Source organism: Salvelinus namaycush, chromosome 5 (genome assembly GCF_016432855.1).
Source record: "Salvelinus namaycush isolate Seneca chromosome 5, SaNama_1.0, whole genome shotgun sequence".
NCBI lineage: Eukaryota > Metazoa > Chordata > Actinopteri > Salmoniformes > Salmonidae > Salvelinus > Salvelinus namaycush.
In genome coordinates, this window is record NC_052311.1 from 8,805,600 (window position 1) to 8,819,205 (window position 13,606).

Below are 13,606 nucleotides of genomic sequence, written 5' to 3' on the forward strand. Positions count from 1 at the left end.
TCCCCTCCTGTAAGAATATCATGTTATTCACCTCCCCTCCAGTAATAATATCATGTTATTCACCTCCCCTCCTGTAATAATATCATGTTATTCACCCCCCTCCTGTAATAATATCATGTTATTCACCTCCCCTCCTGTAAGAATATCATGTTATTCACCTCCCCTCCAGTAATAATATCATGTTATTCACCTCCCCTCCTGTAATAATATCATGTTATTCACCTCCCCTCCTGTAATAATATCATGTTATTCACCTCCCCTCCTGTAATAATATCATGTTATTCACCTTCCCCCTCCTGTAATAATATCATGTTATTCACCTCCCCTCTTGTAATAATATCATGTTATTCACCTCCCCTCCTGTAATAATATCATGTTATTCACCTCCTGTCCTGTAGAGGTGCTGCAGCACTGCTGTTACTACATAAGGTCGATGTCCACACCCACGCTGAAATCTAATTGGGGGGGATTTTCCCCAATGCTGGAAGGGGGACCCCGAGTGAAAAGGGACACTTGTTTCCTGTCTCAGATGTGGTTCAGAAAGTGCTTCCTCTAATAATGTCATGTTATTCCCTTCCCATCCTCCAGAGGCGCTGCAGCACTGCTGTGACCTGTCTCAGCTGTGGTTCAGAGAGTTCTTCCTGGAGTTGACCATGGGTCGCAGGATCCAGTTCCCCATCGAGATGTCCATGCCCTGGATCCTCACAGACCACATACTGGAGACCAAGGAGCCATCCATGATGGAGTAAGACACTGTTTAGACCACTCTGTGTGTGTGTGTGTGTGTGTGTGTGTGTGTGTGTGTGTGTGTGTGTGTGTGTGTGTGTGTGTGTGTGTGTGTGTGTGTGTGTGTGTGTGTGTGTGTGTGTGTGTGTGTGTGTGTGTGTGCAGGTGATGGAAAGCGACGGAAAGATGGTGTTTGTTGTCTCTCTGTTGTCATTGTGTCCATACTGAGTCTGTATGTGTTTGTGCCTGCTGATGCCACCCTGCCTGTTTCTCCCAGGTATGTGTTGTACCCTCTGGACCTCTACAATGATAGTGGCTACTACGCTCTGACCAAGTTCAAGAAACAGTTCCTCTACGATGAGATAGAGGCTGAGGTAAACTAGCACGAAACAAAGATGGCCGCAGAAATCAAATAATGACAAGTAATTTATCACCAATCCCCACAAGAGTAGTGAGTTAGGGATGCTGTTTTTCCTACAGGTGAACCTGTGCTTCGATCAGTTTGTCTACAAGCTGGCTGACCAGATATTTGCCTATTACAAAGCCATGTCTGGAAGGTGAGAGACGGCTGGAAACTGAATCATGTTGATGATGGGGGGGGGTTTAAATCAAGCAGTGAAGAATGTTGTTGTGTGTTTTGCTCCACAGTGTCCTCCTGGACAAGCGTTTCAGGGCAGAGTGTAAAAACTATGGTGTGATCATCCCCTATCCCCCCTCCAACCGTTATGAGACCCTGCTCAAACAGAGACACGTACAGGTAAGTCTGTCTTACATCGCCCTGGAATACGCCCACAGTCCCGCATTTTGGCTCTTTGTTACTTACAAAAAGCGTGCATCTAATGGAGAGCTACAAAGGAAGGAAATAGCCGATTTAGACTGACAGATATAAGGTCATTTCGTAAAACTTGTGAGGCTCTCTATGCTTATTATTTGTGGTTCAATTAGCTTGCTAGCTAGCTCGGTGCAGCGGGAGGGAGATTTATTTTGTGTGTGTGGGGGGGGGGGGATTATTAATGTGTTGGCTACACTGTCCCGAAAAATCATCCCGCTGTCCCGAATTTGGGTATTTTAAACGTGGTCACCCTAGCCCTGTCATACACCGCCCTGTCATACACCGCCCTGTCATACACCGCCCTGTCATACACCGCCCTGTGATACCTGTCATTGCGGTACACCTCTCTCTCCTTCTCTCCTCTCTCTTCTTTCCTACTCTCTTCCCCCTCCCTCTCCCTTCCTCTCTCTCGTCCTCTCTCTCTACCGCTCTCCTCTCCTCACTCTTTCTCTCTCACCCTCTCCCCCCTCTCTCGCTCTCTTCCCCCTTCCCTCCCTCCCTCTCTCTCATCCTGTCCTCTCTCTCTCCAGCTTCTGGGTCGCTCCATCGATCTGAACCGTCTGATCACCCAGAGGATCTCAGCAGCCATGTACAAGTCTCTGGACCAGGCCATCAGCCGCTTTGAGAGTGAAGACCTCACCTCCATAGTGGTGAGAATACCAGGGGCATACTGTATACTGTAGTCTCAACCCTCGAACACACACACATACACACACACACACACACACACACACAACCCTCCTTCACACTCCCAGTCCTGGGTCAAATGTACTCTCTCAGATAGCATACTGTCAGTCCTTGGTAACATATCACACACTAGGCTCATTCTCATGGGCCCTTTCCTGTCCTCTCGGGCCCCACTGGCCACATGATATTACCAGCTTTTATTATCTCTCTCACCATTCCACCCATCAGCAGTTGATGTTGTTTATGATGTTGATTTTTCTCTCCCATCACTCAATCACTTACTACCTCACCCCTCTCTCTCTTTCTCCCTCTCTCTCACACACCACTCCACCCATCAGGAGTTGGAGTGGCTGATGGACATCAACAGACTGACTCATCGTCTGCTTTCGAAGCACATGACCCTGGACAGCTTCGACGCCATGTTCCGTGAGGCCAACCACAATGTGTCTGCCCCCTACGGACGCATCACGCTCCATGTCTTCTGGGAACTCAACTTTGACTTCCTCCCCAACTACTGTTACAACGGCTCCACCAACCGGTCAGTGGGGGGGGGGGGTCATTATTGATAGTCTTGGACATGTTCCCTAGCTTACAGTTCTTTGCAGGTCTACCAATTCATCGCTCAGGTTCAGCAGTTGGTTATCTATATTCCATTTAGTCATTACCTAAGTGGACTCCTGCTCATGACCCCTTACCTCTAGCTCGTTCATTCTTTGTGTCCTCAGCTTCGTGCGGACTGCCATCCCCTTTACCCAGGAGCCTCAGCGAGACAAGCCGGCCAACGTGCAGCCGTACTACCTGTATGGGTCTAAGGTATGTACTGTATATGGTCTCCTATTTGAATACAACTCAAGAAATGAGAAACATTTGTACCTATTTTGAGAGCATGCTTCTGATATTTGTTTTATCCCTCCCCCAGCCTCTGAACATTGCCTACTCCCACATCTATAGCTCCTACAGGAACTTCGTAGGCCCGCCCCACTTCAAAACCATCTGCCGTCTCCTTGGTTACCAGGGCATCGCCGTGGTGATGGAGGAACTGCTCAAGATAGTCAAGAGCCTGGTATTATGGGCTATTTGTCTCTTTTACTATTGTCTGAATGTACTCCTACATACCAGCGCTCTGTTAAAAACAGTATATCCAACTAATCTCCTCATCTTTTTACCCTCCTTCTCCCTCTTCATCTTCCTCTTCTCTTTCCTCTCTAGTTGCAGGGCACTATCCTGCAGTATGTGAAGACTCTGATCGAGGTAATGCCCAAGATCTGTCGCCTGCCGCGCCACGAGTACGGATCCCCAGGTCGGTTGGTGTACAGTAGGCAGATGTAGTGAATGTCTAGGCTTTATCTCAGAGGGCTAACACAGCCATGACTCATACAGACAACCCAGGTTTGAAACCCGTTTGATCAAATGAGATATGCTGGTTTAGCATGTCTCTCTATGACCAGGGATTATAGGCTAGGTAGATTAGGGGTGTTCTGTACCGTAACAGGCCGTACGGGACTTTAATGGACTTCCTGTATGCCTGATCTCGGTCATAGAGAGCACAGTGACGGAATATACATCGTCATAGTCCACATGATGCAGTTCATAATCCTACCATACCTGGATGTTCCATCAAGCTACTGATGTGTGTTTATCAGTCAAGGACAGTCCCTTTTATAGTATTTAACTCCATGTGATCGGATCTGTTGTTTTAACATTTAACTATTTTCACTTTGAAGATGTAACTTTTAGCTGTGTTCAGGCCTTAATGGCTACATGTACTTTTATAATCTCCACCCAGCACAGACAGAAGAGGACTGGCCACCCCTCAGAGCCTGGTTCCTCTCTAGGTTTCTTCCCAGGTTCCTGCCTTTCTAGGGAGTTTTTCCTAGCCACTGTGCTTCTACGTCTGCATTGCTTGCTCTTTGGGGTTTTAGGCTGGGTATCTGTAAAGCACTTTGTGACATCTGCTGATGTAAAAAGGGCTTTATAAAATACATTTGATTGTCCTTCCTTGCCAGGTATCCTGGAGTTCTTCCACCACCAGCTGAAGGACATTATAGAGTACGCAGAGCTGAAGACAGATGTCTTCCAGAGTCTCAGAGAGGTGGGGAATGCCATCCTCTTCTGTCTGCTCATCGAACAAGCTCTGGTGAGTCCCTCCTTCTCTTCTCCTTTTTCACTTCTATCCCTTCCTCTCCTCTGTTTTGTCCTTCCCTCCTTTCCCCACCTTTTTCTGCTTCACCTGTATCCCTTTCTCTTTCTCCTTTATTCTTCCCCTCTCATACTCTCCATCACCTCTCCCCTCTCCCTCATCATCACCTCTCTCCTCTCCTTTCCCTTCTTTCCATATCTCATACTCTCCCTCTCCGTCACCTCCCTCATCTCCCTATTCTCCCTCTCTCATACTCTCCATCACCTCCCTCCTCTCCCTCTCTCATACTCTCCATCACCTCCCTCCTCTCCCTCTCTCATACTCTCCATCACCTCCCTCCTCTCCCTCTCTCATACTCTCCATCACCTCTCTCCTCTCCCTCCTCTTCCCCTCTCATACTATCCATCACCTCTCTCCTCTCCCCTCTCTTTTCCTCTCCTCTGTTCCTCCCATTCCTGCTTTCTCTTATTCTCTCTCTCTCTCAGGGTCACCTTAGCATACTCAGAAAGAGGGACTGATACACGTCAGGCTATTTCTCCTCCTCCTGTCTGGTTTAATATATCTGTTTCCATCTCCGTCTTAATAAAGTTTCACCCTCCAGAAATGTTGATATTGACTGTATCTGAATTGCAACTCTATTCTTTATTACACGCTGGCAAACTACCACAGGTGGTAAGAATCTAGGTCTTGTCTTTGGTAAAAAAACACACACCTTGACTGATCTCCATCTCTCTCTCTGTTGGTTTGGGCTGCCGTGTTTCTCTTTTTTTATATTCACCATCTTACTTTGGCACACAAAGTTTTACCTCCGGAGGACCATGAAAGCCAAGGATTGAGATTTTTAAATTATTGTAAGAAATAAAGAACAATCCAAGATTGCAATCATTATTCTATGTTTGGAAATAAATTGATAATAAAAAGTGATTATCTTAAAGTATCTCTCCATGTCCTTGGCTTCCATGATAGAGGTGACCTGTGTGTTTCTGGGTGGCTGTCTAAAGTAAACTCAGCAAAAAAAAGAAAGAAAAAAGAAACGTCCTTTCACTGTCAACTGCGTTTATTTTCAGCAAACTTAACATGTGTAAATATTTGTATGAACATAACAAGATTCAACAACTGAGACATAAACTGAACAAGTTCCACAGACATGTGACTAACAGAAATGGAATAATGTTTCCCTGAACAAAGGAGGGGTCAAAATCAAAAGTAAGTCAGTATCTGGTGTGGCCACCAGCTGCATTAAGTATTGCAGTGCATCTCCTCCTCATGGACTGCACCAGATTTGCCAGTTCTTGCTGTGAGATGTTACCCCACTCTTCCACCAAGGCACCTGCAAGTTCCCGGACATTTCTGGGGGGAATGGCCCTAGCCCTCACTCTCCGATCCAACAGGTCCCAGACGTGCTCAATGGGATTGAGATCCAGGCTCTTCGCTGGTCATGGCAGAACACTGACATTCCTGTCTTGCAGGAAATCACGCACAGAACGAACAGTATGGCTGGTGGCATTGTCATGCTGGAGGGTCATGTCACGATTAGCCTGCAGGAAGGGTACCACATGAGGGAGGAGGATGTCTTCCCTGTAACGCACAGCATTGAGATTGCCTGCATTGACAACAAGCTCAGTCTGATGATGCTGTGACACACTGCCCCAGACCATGACGGACCCTCCACCTCCAAATCGATCCCGCTCCAGAGTACAGGCCTCGGTGTAACGCTCATTCCTTCGACGATAAACGCGAATCCGACCATCACCCCTGGTGAGACAGAACCGCGACTCGTCAGTGAAGAGCACTTTTTGCCAGTCCTGTCTGATCCAGCGACGGTGGGTTTGTGCCCATAGGCGACGTTGTTGCCGGTGATGTCTGGTGAGGACCTGCCTTACAACAGGCCTAGAAGCCCTCAGTCCAGCCTCTCTTAGCCTATTGCGTCCAGTCTGATCACTGATGGAGGGATTGTGCGTTCCTGGTGTAACTCGGGCAGTTGTTGTTGCCATCCTGTACCAGTCCCACAGGTGTGATGTACCGATCCTGTACAGGTGTTGTTACACGTGGTCTGCCACTGCGAGGACGATCAGCTGTCCGTCCTGTCTCCTTGTAGCGCTGTCATCGGCGTCTCACAGTACGGGCATTGCAATTTATTGCCCTGGCCATATCTGCAGTCCTCATGCCTCCTTGCAGCATGACTAAGGCACGTTCACGCAGATGAGCATGGACCCTGGGCATCTTTCTTTTGGTGTTTTTCAGAGTCAGTAGAAAGATCTCTTTAGTGTACTAAGTTTTCATAAGTGTGACCTTAATTGCCAACCGTCTGTAAGCTGTTAGTGTCTTAACGACCGTTCCACAGGTGCATGTTCATTAATTGTTTATGGTTCATTGAACAAGCATGGGAAACAGTGTTTAAACACTTTACAATGAAGATCTGTGAAGATATTTTGATTTTTACGAATTATCTTTGAAAGACAGGGTACTGAAAAAGGGACGTTTCTTTTTTTGCTGAGTTTATGTGCTCAACTTCACTTCTGTGTCCATACTCTCTGTCAACACTGACTTCTCTGTCAACGCCTGACTGTCACTCTTTACACCCTCATACCCTCTGGTCTGTCTGTCTGTGTCTCCCTCTGACTGCCTCATGGGGTGGGTTTTGTGGGTGGGTGGGTGTTTGTACTGGTGGATCACAGCATGCAGATCATTCTGTCTTCCATAGTGTTTTAATGGAGCTTTCCTGATCTGGATCTCTTGTCGTTTGCTGATTCCATATTCCAGCCATTCCTATTGGTTGGCCAGACCTGAGTGACAGTAGCCTGTAGTGTGACAGTGGGGGTGACCAGACGTTAGATCAGACCAATGACACATCAGACCAGTGTAATGTACTGTACTTAGTGCACGAGTCGTACACATGCCTAGGATTATCTCATCATAACTGTACTAGCCTACTACTTTCTCACTTATACACACATTCTCACAGCTTATGTACCTCTGACTCCACTCTTTACTAATGAGTATAACACCTCCCTCCCATCACCATTAACCACCCCATGTAGTGTAGATGTGTCCAGGAGAGATGTTGGCTGGTGTTCAATGTCACCTCTCTCTGCCTCTCTCTCGGTGTTTCCCTGTCTCTCCCTCTGTCTGTGTGTGTTAACCACAGTCCCAGGAGGAAGTGTGTGACCTGCTTCATGCAGCCCCCTTCCAGAACATCCTCCCCAGGGTCTACATCAAAGGTATGTGATACAGGTCCAGGCGTGTGGATCCTGATTGAGAACAAGGTGGATGGGTGGGATAAGGCAGTCAATATTATGCATATCTGTCTGATGTGATTGGTGTAGTAACGTTTGTGTGTGTGTGTGTAGAGGGGGAGCGTCTGGAAGTCAGGATGAAGAGGCTGGAGGCTAAGTATGCTCCTCTCCATCTGGTGCCCCTCATCGAGAGGCTGGGGACCCCTCAGGTGAGCTCTACCTTCTTGTCATCACCATCCATACCTCATCACCTGGCTCTCTACTCTACCTTCTTGTCATCACCATCCATACTTCATCACCTGGCTCTCTACTCTAGCTTCTTCTCATCACCATCTATACCTCATCACCTGGCTCTCTACTCTACCTTCTTGTCATCACCATCTATACCTCATCACCTGGCTCTCTACTCTACCTTCTTGTCATCACCATCTATACCTCATCACCTGGCTCTCTACTCTACCTTCTTCTCATCACCATCCATACCTCATCACCTGGCTCTCTACTCTACCTTCTTGTCATCACCATCCATACTTCATCACCTGGCTCTCTGCTCTACCTTGTTCTCATCACCATCTATACCTCATCACCTGGCTCTCTACTCTACCTTCTTGTCATCACCATCCATACCTCATCACCTAGCTCTCTGTCCTGACCCACAGCCATTAGACAGTTTCCGCAATCTTGGTTTGAAATGTAGAATTTGAAAGGGCAGCCATATTGGCACCAAAGTTCCAAGACAATTACAATTACTTCCCCTATTTGATCTGCTCCTCCTTACTCCCTGTTCTCCTTCCTCTCCTAATGTATCCTTTCCTTCTTCCTTCCTGTCCTAATGTTTCCTTTCCTCCTCTTTTTCAGCAAATAGCTATAGCCCGTGAGGGGGATCTGTTGACCAAAGAGCGTCTTTGCTGTGGCCTGTCCATGTTCGAGGTGATCCTTACGAGGATCCGTAGTTTCCTGCAGGACGCCGTGTGGCGAGGCCCGCCCCCCACCAATGGCGTGATGCACGTGGATGAGTGTATGGAGTTCCACCGCCTCTGGAGCGCCATGCAGTTTGTTTACTGCATACCCGTCGGCACTCACGAGTTCACCGCAGAGTGAGTTACTGTAGGGGGCATGGCAGTGTACACTCACGAGTTCACAGCAGAGTGAGTTACTGTAGGGGGCATGGCAGTGTACACTCACGAGTTCACCGCAGAGTGAGTTACTGTAGGGGGCATGGCAGCGTACACTCACGAGTTCACAGCAGAGTGAGTTACTGTAGGGGGCATGGCAGCGTACACTCACGAGTTCACCGCAGAGTGAGTTACTGTAGGGGGCATGGCAGCGTACACTCACGAGTTCACAGCAGAGTGAGTTACTGTAGGGGGCATGGCAGCGTACACTCACGAGTTCACAGCAGAGTGTGTTACTGTAGGGGGCATGGCAGCGTACACTCACGAGTTCACAGCAGAGTGAGTTACTGTAGGGGGCATGGCAGTGTACACTCACGAGTTCACCGCAGAGTGTGTTACTGTAGGGGGCATGGCAGCGTACACTCACGAGTTCACAGCAGAGTGAGTTACTGTAGGGGGCATGGCAGCGTACACTCACGAGTTCACAGCAGAGTGTGTTACTGTAGGGGGCATGGCAGCGTACACTCACGAGTTCACAGCAGAGTGAGTTACTGTAGGGGGCATGGCAGTGTACACTCACGAGTTCACAGCAGAGTGTGTTACTGTAGGGGGCATGGCAGCGTACACTCACGAGTTCACAGCAGAGTGAGTTACTGTAGGGGGCATGGCAGCGTACACTCACGAGTTCACAGCAGAGTGAGTTACTGTAGGGGGCATGGCAGCGTACACTCACGAGTTCACAGCAGAGTGAGTTACTGTAGGGGGCATGGCAGCGTACACTCACGAGTTCACAGCAGAGTGTGTTACTGTAGGGGGCATGGCAGCGTACACTCACGAGTTCACAGCAGAGTGTGTTACTGTAGGGGGCATGGCAGCGTACACTCACGAGTTCACAGCAGAGTGAGTTACTGTAGGGGGCATGGCAGCGTACACTCACGAGTTCACAGCAGAGTGAGTTACTGTAGGGGGCATGGCAGTGTACACTCACGAGTTCACCGCAGAGTGTGTTACTGTAGGGGGCATGGCAGCGTACACTCACGAGTTCACAGCAGAGTGAGTTACTGTAGGGGGCATGGCAGCGTACACTCACGAGTTCACAGCAGAGTGAGTTACTGTAGGGGGCATGGCAGCGTACACTCACGAGTTCACAGCAGAGTGAGTTACTGTAGGGGGCATGGCAGCGTACACTCACGAGTTCACAGCAGAGTGAGTTACTGTAGGGGGCATGGCAGCGTACACTCACGAGTTCACCGCAGAGTGAGTTACTGTAGGGGGCATGGCAGTGTACACTCACGAGTTCACAGCAGAGTGAGTTACTGTAGGGGGCATGGCAGCGTACACTCACGAGTTCACAGCAGAGTGTCTTACTGTAGGGGGCATGGCAGCGTACACTCACGAGTTCACAGCAGAGTGTGTTACTGTAGGGGGCATGGCAGCGTACACTCACGAGTTCACAGCAGAGTGAGTTACTGTAGGGGGCATGGCAGCGTACACTCACGAGTTCACCGCAGAGTGAGTTACTGTAGGGGGCATGGCAGCGTACACTCACGAGTTCACAGCAGAGTGAGTTACTGTAGGGGGCATGGCAGCGTACACTCACGAGTTCACAGCAGAGTGAGTTACTGTAGGGGGCATGGCAGCGTACACTCACGAGTTCACAGCAGAGTGTGTTACTGTAGGGGGCATGGCAGTGTACACTCACGAGTTCACCGCAGAGTGTGTTACTGTAGGGGGCATGGCAGTGTACACTCACGAGTTCACCGCAGAGTGTGTTACTGTAGGGGGCATGGCAGCGTACACTCACGAGTTCACAGCAGAGTGTGTTACTGTAGGGGGCATGGCAGTGTACACTCACGAGTTCACAGCAGAGTGAGTTACTGTAGGGGGCATGGCAGTGTACACTCACGAGTTCACCGCAGAGTGTGTTACTGTAGGGGGCATGGCAGCGTACACTCACGAGTTCACAGCAGAGTGTGTTACTGTAGGGGGCATGGCAGCGTACACTCACGAGTTCACAGCAGAGTGAGTTACTGTAGGGGGCATGGCAGTGTACACTCACGAGTTCACCGCAGAGTGTGTTACTGTAGGGGGCATGGCAGCGTACACTCACGAGTTCACAGCAGAGTGAGTTACTGTAGGGGGCATGGCAGCGTACACTCACGAGTTCACAGCAGAGTGTGTTACTGTAGGGGGCATGGCAGCGTACACTCACGAGTTCACAGCAGAGTGAGTTACTGTAGGGGGCATGGCAGCGTACACTCACGAGTTCACAGCAGAGTGAGTTACTGTAGGGGGCATGGCAGCGTACACTCACGAGTTCACAGCAGAGTGTGTTACTGTAGGGGGCATGGCAGCGTACACTCACGAGTTCACAGCAGAGTGAGTTACTGTAGGGGGCATGGCAGCGTACACTCACGAGTTCACAGCAGAGTGTGTTACTGTAGGGGGCATGGCAGCGTACACTCACGAGTTCACCGCAGAGTGTGTTACTGTAGGGGGCATGGCAGCGTACACTCACGAGTTCACAGCAGAGTGTGTTACTGTAGGGGGCATGGCAGCGTACACTCACGAGTTCACCGCAGAGTGAGTTACTGTAGGGGGCATGGCAGCGTACACTCACGAGTTCACAGCAGAGTGAGTTACTGTAGGGGGCATGGCAGCGTACACTCACGAGTTCACCGCAGAGTGAGTTACTGTAGGGGGCATGGCAGCGTACACTCACGAGTTCACCGCAGAGTGAGTTACTGTAGGGGGCATGGCAGCGTACACTCACGAGTTCACAGCAGAGTGTGTTACTGTAGGGGGCATGGCAGTGTACACTCACGAGTTCACCGCAGAGTGAGTTACTGTAGGGGGCATGGCAGTGTACACTCACGAGTTCACCGCAGAGTGTGTTACTGTAGGGGGCATGGCAGCGTACACTCACGAGTTCACAGCAGAGTGTGTTACTGTAGGGGGCATGGCAGTGTACACTCACGAGTTCACAGCAGAGTGAGTTACTGTAGGGGGCATGGCAGCGTACACTCACGAGTTCACAGCAGAGTGTGTTACTGTAGGGGGCATGGCAGTGTACACTCACGAGTTCACAGCAGAGTGAGTTACTGTAGGGGGCATGGCAGCGTACACTCACGAGTTCACAGCAGAGTGTGTTACTGTAGGGGGCATGGCAGTGTACACACACTCACACACAGTAACAATTTAGTTACTGTAGTCCTCTCAGGGCACCAAAGACTTTACTGCAGATATACAGTAATAGATAAACCCATCAATCAAGCTTGATTTGTATAGTGTTTTCTACAAATACAAAGAACTTACTAAGTTAGTAACAGCAAGCCGTCCCTGTGCGTGTCCTCTGCAGGCAGTGTTTTGGTGACGGGCTGAACTGGGCAGGCTGTTCCATCATCGTGCTGTTGGGTCAGCAGCGCCGCTTCGACCTGTTTGACTTCTGCTACCACCTGCTCAAGGTGCAGAGGCAGGACGGCAAGGATGAGATCATCAAGAACGTGGTGGGTACACACTGACGCTACGCACACATCTACACACTTTTAACCAGCATGCTAGCACAGAAATAAGAAGGGATTTAGGGCACAGGTGGTGGTGTCACCTTAATTGGGGAGGAAGGGCTCGTGGTAATGGCTGGAGCGGAATCAGTGGAATGGTATCAAATACATCTTGGTTTCCATGTGTTTGATGCCATTCCATTAACTCCATTCCAGCCATTATTATGAGTCTGTGCTGTCCTCCCCTCAGCAGCCTCCACTGATTTAGGGATATGTCAACTGCTGGTGATTTTTATTTCTTTTTTTACGAGAAAGATTGATATGAGGAGAGGAAGCTCATCATCTTTGTGGCAAGTTCTTGGCTACTACAATCCTGGTCTGTGGTTTTAATTCTATCATACGATTCAAACCCTCCCTCTCTCTCGCTATCCCTCCCTCCCTCTCTCTCTCTCTCGCTATCCCTCCCTCCCTCCCTCTCTCTCTCCCTCCTTCCCTCCCTCCCTCTCTCACTATCCCTCCCTCCCTCCCTCCCTCTCTCTCACTATCCCTCCTTCCCTCCCTCTCTCTCACTATCCCTCCTTCCCTCCCTCTCTCTCACTATCCCTCCTTCCCTCCCTCTCTCTCACTATCCCTCCCTCCCTCCCTCTCTCTCACTCTCCCTCCTTCCCTCCCTCTCTCGCTATCCCTCCCTCCCTCCCTCTCTCTCGCTATCCCTCCCTCCCTCTCTCTCTCGCTATCCCTCCCCCCCTCTCTCTCTCTCTCGCTATCCCCTCCCCCTCTCTCTCTCTCTCTCGCTATCCTCCTCTCTCTCTCTCTCTCTCGCTATCCTCCTCTCTCTCTCTCGCTATCCTCCTCTCTCTCTCTCGCTATCCTCCTCTCTCTCTCTCTCTCGCTATCCTCCTCTCTCTCTCTCTCTCCTATCCCTCCCTCTCCCCTCCTCTCTCCTATCCCTCCCTCTCCCTCTCTCTCTCTCGCTATCCCTCCCTCTCCCTCTCTCTCTCTCGCTATCCCTCCCTCTCCCTCTATCTCTCTCGCTATCCCTCCCTCCCTCTCTCTCTCTCGCTATCCCTCCCTCCCTCTCTCTCTCTCTCGCTATCCTTCCCTCCCTCTCTCTCTCTCTCTCTCGCTATCCCTCCCTCCCTCTCTCTCTCTCTCTCTCTCTCGCTATCCCTCCCTCCCTCTCTCTCTCTCTCTCGCTATCCCTCCCTCCCTCTCTCTCTCTCTCTCGCTATCCCTCCCTCCCTCTCCCTCTCTCTCTCTCGCTATCCCTCCCTCCCTCTCTCTCTCTCTCTCTCTCTCGCTATCCCTCCCTCCCTCTCTCTCTCTCTCTCGCTATCCCTCCCTCCCTCTCTCTCTCTCTCTCGCTATCC

At 50.0% G+C, this 13,606-nt stretch overlaps 1 protein-coding gene across 2 annotated transcripts in view; it reads left to right on the forward strand.

The window, feature by feature from the left end:
• cyfip2 (cytoplasmic FMR1 interacting protein 2) overlaps positions 1-13,606 on the forward strand; it is a 67,870-nt gene that overhangs the window by 51,597 nt on the left and 2,667 nt on the right. For both annotated transcript variants that reach the window (XM_038993541.1, XM_038993540.1), the window contains 14 exons: positions 589-745; positions 1,004-1,100; positions 1,207-1,283; positions 1,375-1,483; positions 2,089-2,208; positions 2,584-2,783; positions 2,971-3,058; positions 3,165-3,308; positions 3,455-3,545; positions 4,252-4,382; positions 7,534-7,606; positions 7,736-7,830; positions 8,480-8,718; positions 12,095-12,242. In XM_038993541.1, coding sequence (XP_038849469.1) covers positions 589-745; positions 1,004-1,100; positions 1,207-1,283; positions 1,375-1,483; positions 2,089-2,208; positions 2,584-2,783; positions 2,971-3,058; positions 3,165-3,308; positions 3,455-3,545; positions 4,252-4,382; positions 7,534-7,606; positions 7,736-7,830; positions 8,480-8,718; positions 12,095-12,242 — 1,769 coding nt within the window. The remainder of the gene's footprint in view (positions 1-588; positions 746-1,003; positions 1,101-1,206; positions 1,284-1,374; positions 1,484-2,088; positions 2,209-2,583; positions 2,784-2,970; positions 3,059-3,164; positions 3,309-3,454; positions 3,546-4,251; positions 4,383-7,533; positions 7,607-7,735; positions 7,831-8,479; positions 8,719-12,094; positions 12,243-13,606) is intronic.